Here is a 4,187-nt window from a genome sequence, read left to right as displayed (position 1 = left end):
AGAATTTCTAGATTGTTACTAAACAATACTAGGTTGTTCAGTTACCCTGAAAATCTTCACGCACATGCTACAGAAAAGATTTTTTAAAAATATTCAATTGCTGGAACATGGACACAGCAAGCCCAAGCCAACTTTAAGCTAAGAAAAGGAAAAAAGGAAAAAAAGTCAGAATAAATTACTCTTTCTTTTTTTCAAGTTTCTTTCTGTACTTGCAACTGGCAACTTGTAAACTCATCCAAAGTCACCAGACAGAATTCCTGATACATGATGGCCAACATTATCTAGGGGTAATTCAAAATTAGATTTTTTAAAATGAGAGGGGGTAGAAGGAAGGGAGGAGATGAAAGGACAGAAGAGAAAAATGCTCAAAAATTTGGCATCCAATATGCTCACCTAACAGAAAGCAATTTGTTAATAATTATTTCAAACTGAAGGAGAGTTTTAGATACTAAAGAATCTACAAAGTTTCCCCTATAATTTTTATTGACTCCAAACAAGTTTGCTATCAGTTTTGGGATGTGGTCAGTTCCCCTATGCACAGGACATAAGTTTAGAGAGTTCTCCAGAATTGGGGTTTGTACAACCAGCTCCTGGAGAAGAATCGCGACCCCGGCTATTACCTGGTTGCATAGGAAGGCTGGACTTCATGTGGGTTCCTGCGATCTGACCAGAAGAACAGGAGTCTGTCAAAAATGGGCTCCACATCTGCTATAAATGATTTCCCTTCTGGAAATATCCGTAGGATCCCGCCATGCAGCTGAGGGCCACAAAGAAGGTGCATTATTCCTTGGTCTCACATATAGTTTATCAACAATGATATTTCAGCCCCATCTAGAAACAATGCCATTCCAAGCATATATTACCCCAAATTTTTACTTCAACTTCACACTTGGTTCCAAATTTTACTTCAAAGTTGTAGAGATATCTTCTTATTTACCTCATACCAAAGCCTTCCCATCCCCACAATCATGAAGCCCATGGGCACAAAATAGAGTACTATTAGATTGAATCATACAGAATTGCCAATATACGACTGGTTTTGACCAAAAGAAACAAACAAACAAAACAGCAATTTCATATGGCTCCATCTAATATTAACAGCTTCCTAAAATAATCATCACACATAACTTCGCCTTCGATTAGAATTTACAGCTTCCTTCTGAACTCCCTTAGCTCCTATCTGACCTTGTTCGTTAGAAGTTATATGCTTCTTTTCTTTTTAACTCTCAGACCATCTTATCTGTACCTTTTATGACACACATCACTTTCTTGAATTACTTTTTTTTTCACATTTACACCCAATCTGTCCTACTTGAATAACCATATACAGGGTAGAATTCAGGCCTCACGATAACGTTTCCCAACAGCACACCAGCTGACACTAGCAGCACCTCAACAATTTACTATTATTGACCTGATAACTTTCCTCTCTTGCTTCTGACAGCACCCCTAAAGATTTTAAAGGAGACCTAATGGATGAATTCCAGTCATGTTACCAAATAGGGAGAAGAAACAAGCCTTTTCACTGATTCACTGCTTTCCCAGGTTTCGTTTTTCTGACCCCAGATAAAATATCATCGCTTTATGACAGCCAGTGTCTGCCCTAATGGAGAGGAAATGGAGATGCAGAAGGTTCAAAGGCCAAATAAGCTTGCCAAGTTCTCTGACTTCCCAGACTCCTAAATCATTCTTAACTTTCAGAAAGCATACAAAGTCCACACAAACATTTGAAAGCATGGAACCGGGCTTCATATCTCTGTCTATCTACATGTCCTATAATACAAAAATAAGCCACAAAAACTTTGGCATTCACAAACCATAGTAAGCCACAGCAAGCAGCCATAACACGATATATCACCCTGAGAGAAGGGATTGTTTGGGAAATCTCTCTCATGGATGGTTTTATATGCTACAATTCCATTTTTGTGGAATTATTTCAATAGTGCTGCTGCAAGGAAAAAGTATATATCCTATTCTGCATTGAGAATCATATCAGCTCTGAGTTAGACTAAAATAACTGACTCCTAATTCTGTTAAATTACCTTCCCTTCATCAACCTGTGCCTTAATATTCACCTTACCTACTCCCTCCAAATTAACTTTATATCCATTATTTTCATCTCATCAACTTCAGTACTAATTCCATGGAGAGGAGAAAAGAAAAATACAAAACAAATAGCAAAAAATTTCAGTGGGAGATAGAGCTTTTATGAACTCAAAACCTTCCTTTAAGTTATTGGCATTCTTGTCTTATAGTTTCTAACTCCGCACTTTACTCCCATTATTCCAAAGTACCTTGGCATCCCAGTTCTTGTTCAGATAGTAGATGCAGGTGATACAGCGACCATCACCGTTGGGGTTGTCCACATGGCGAACATAACCCGTTCCATTTCCTGGATAACAAGCAACCATTGCCTACAGAGAAACCCAAGAAAGCTGGTTAGCAAAGCTGAGACAATCTTCTCCCGCTGGTGAACAATATCTCTTTGGGCGCTATGTGACATTTACAGGTGGCTGCTGGCTGCTTAACTGCATATACAGTACATAAGTCCGAACTCTTCAGTGTGTAAGATTAATAGCCAGGTCCTACCTTATGGTTCAGCCCAGTGGAAAGTAGTTCAATAGTATTCTCACAGTTCTAGAACACTTCAGTCTTTCTTAAAGTAACCCACCTACATCATTACTAGAATGCCCCACTTTTTTTCAATACTCCCTTTTGAAAAAGTGGTTTCTGGATTCCCATCCTAGACTCACAAAATCAGAATCACTAGCTGTGGAGCTTAGGGATTATCCCTGTTTAGCAAGTGCCCCTGAATCACCGAATCACACTATCTTGGAACGATGGCTAAAGATATTCACATTTACAAAGAGACAGAACCAATCATAAAGGAAGAAAAGGTCAGGCTTATTCAGTAGGATGCTTAAGAGAGAAGGGTCAGTGGGAAGCTGCGCACTCACTCACTAGCACAAACAACAAAGCCAGATCCCTTTCAGGGAAAAAGCCACACACCTGTCTTAATATGCGTTCCTTAATGCATGTCTTCTTTCTACATGACAATTATCAAAACAGGTGATAATCTGAAGTTCTCTTCCTTTGTCTAAGTGCTACCTGTATCAACCAGGTGGAAGAATAAAGCAGAAAGCCATACCAAAAATCCTACTGACAATTACTATTAGAGAATTACTATTAACAAACTTCTAACTGTTCCATGGAAAAACTATAACAGGGAGTAGGAAAAACAGGCAAAGTACTTTTGAAAAAGCCAGTTCTTTTTTCACAGAACACTGTCATATTTTAAAAATATTTTTATAGGGGCTGGCCCGGTGGCGCACTTGGTAGAGTGCTCCATGGAAAAACTATAACAGGGAGTAGGAAAAACAGGCAAAGTACTTTTGAAAAAGCCAGTCCTTTTTTCACAGAACACTGTCATATTTTAAAAATATTTTTATAGGGGCCGGCCCGGTGGCACACTTGGTAGAGTGCGGCGCTTGGGAGCGCGGCAGCGCTCCCGCCGAGGGTTCAGATCCCATATAGAGACCGGTCCGCTCACTGGTTGAGCCAGTGCGGGCGCGACACTGAGGGTTGCGATCCTGTTGCCGGTCGCAGTATGGGCACGACACTGAGGGTTGCGATCCCGTTACCGGTCACGAAAAAAGACAAAAAAGGAAAAAAAAGAATATTTTTATAGGAATGTGATATGTATACAAAAGATATTGGAACCAGCAACATAAGATAAGGACAGGATTTTTTTTCCCCAGTACTGTTCACTGATGTATTCTTAGCACCTAGAATAGTGCCTGACACATAGAAGGTGTCCATTTACAACTGGTAAATAAATCAGTGAATTAACATATGGCCCTTTCTATCTACACTGGCACATTCTATCTGGATTAATAGCTATTTTTCATTTTAAAAACCTATCTTTAAACATACATGTAGGGATCTAGGTCATGTATCCTCTGATATATGGCAAGGTTGCTTCACTGGTAAAATGACCAGTTGGGTAGAGCCCCAAACTAATGTGCTAGTGGTTCAATGAGTTGGCTTTTTGGGGTTGCCAAGTCATTCCCAACAGTAGCATGAAAACACGGAACTAGGCATCACTGCACACTAGAACAATAATAAAGCTGACGGTAACTTGGCTTTACGATGATCTTAAAGCTTAAATTATTATATCTCTCACATTT

General features: G+C 39.5%; 1 protein-coding gene across 1 annotated transcript in view; it reads right to left on the bottom strand.

Moving 5' to 3' along the window:
• Positions 1–620: 620 nt before the first annotated feature.
• EGLN3 (egl-9 family hypoxia-inducible factor 3) overlaps positions 621–4,187 on the bottom strand; it is a gene marked incomplete at its 3' end in the record, with an annotated part of 25,174 nt that continues 21,607 nt past the window's right edge. Inside the window, exons 2-3 of the mRNA XM_008591733.1 lie at positions 2,295–2,414; positions 621–757 (exon numbers count right to left, since the gene is read on the bottom strand). Of these exons, the coding sequence (XP_008589955.1) occupies positions 621–757; positions 2,295–2,414 (257 nt within the window). The remainder of the gene's footprint in view (positions 758–2,294; positions 2,415–4,187) is intronic.

The sequence above is a fragment of the Galeopterus variegatus genome, unplaced genomic scaffold, assembly GCF_000696425.1.
Source record: "Galeopterus variegatus unplaced genomic scaffold, G_variegatus-3.0.2 Scaffold7232, whole genome shotgun sequence".
NCBI classification, from domain to species: Eukaryota; Metazoa; Chordata; class Mammalia; order Dermoptera; family Cynocephalidae; genus Galeopterus; species Galeopterus variegatus.
The sequence above is the reverse complement of the archived record's forward strand: the minus strand, read 5'-3'. Positions and strand labels throughout refer to the sequence as shown.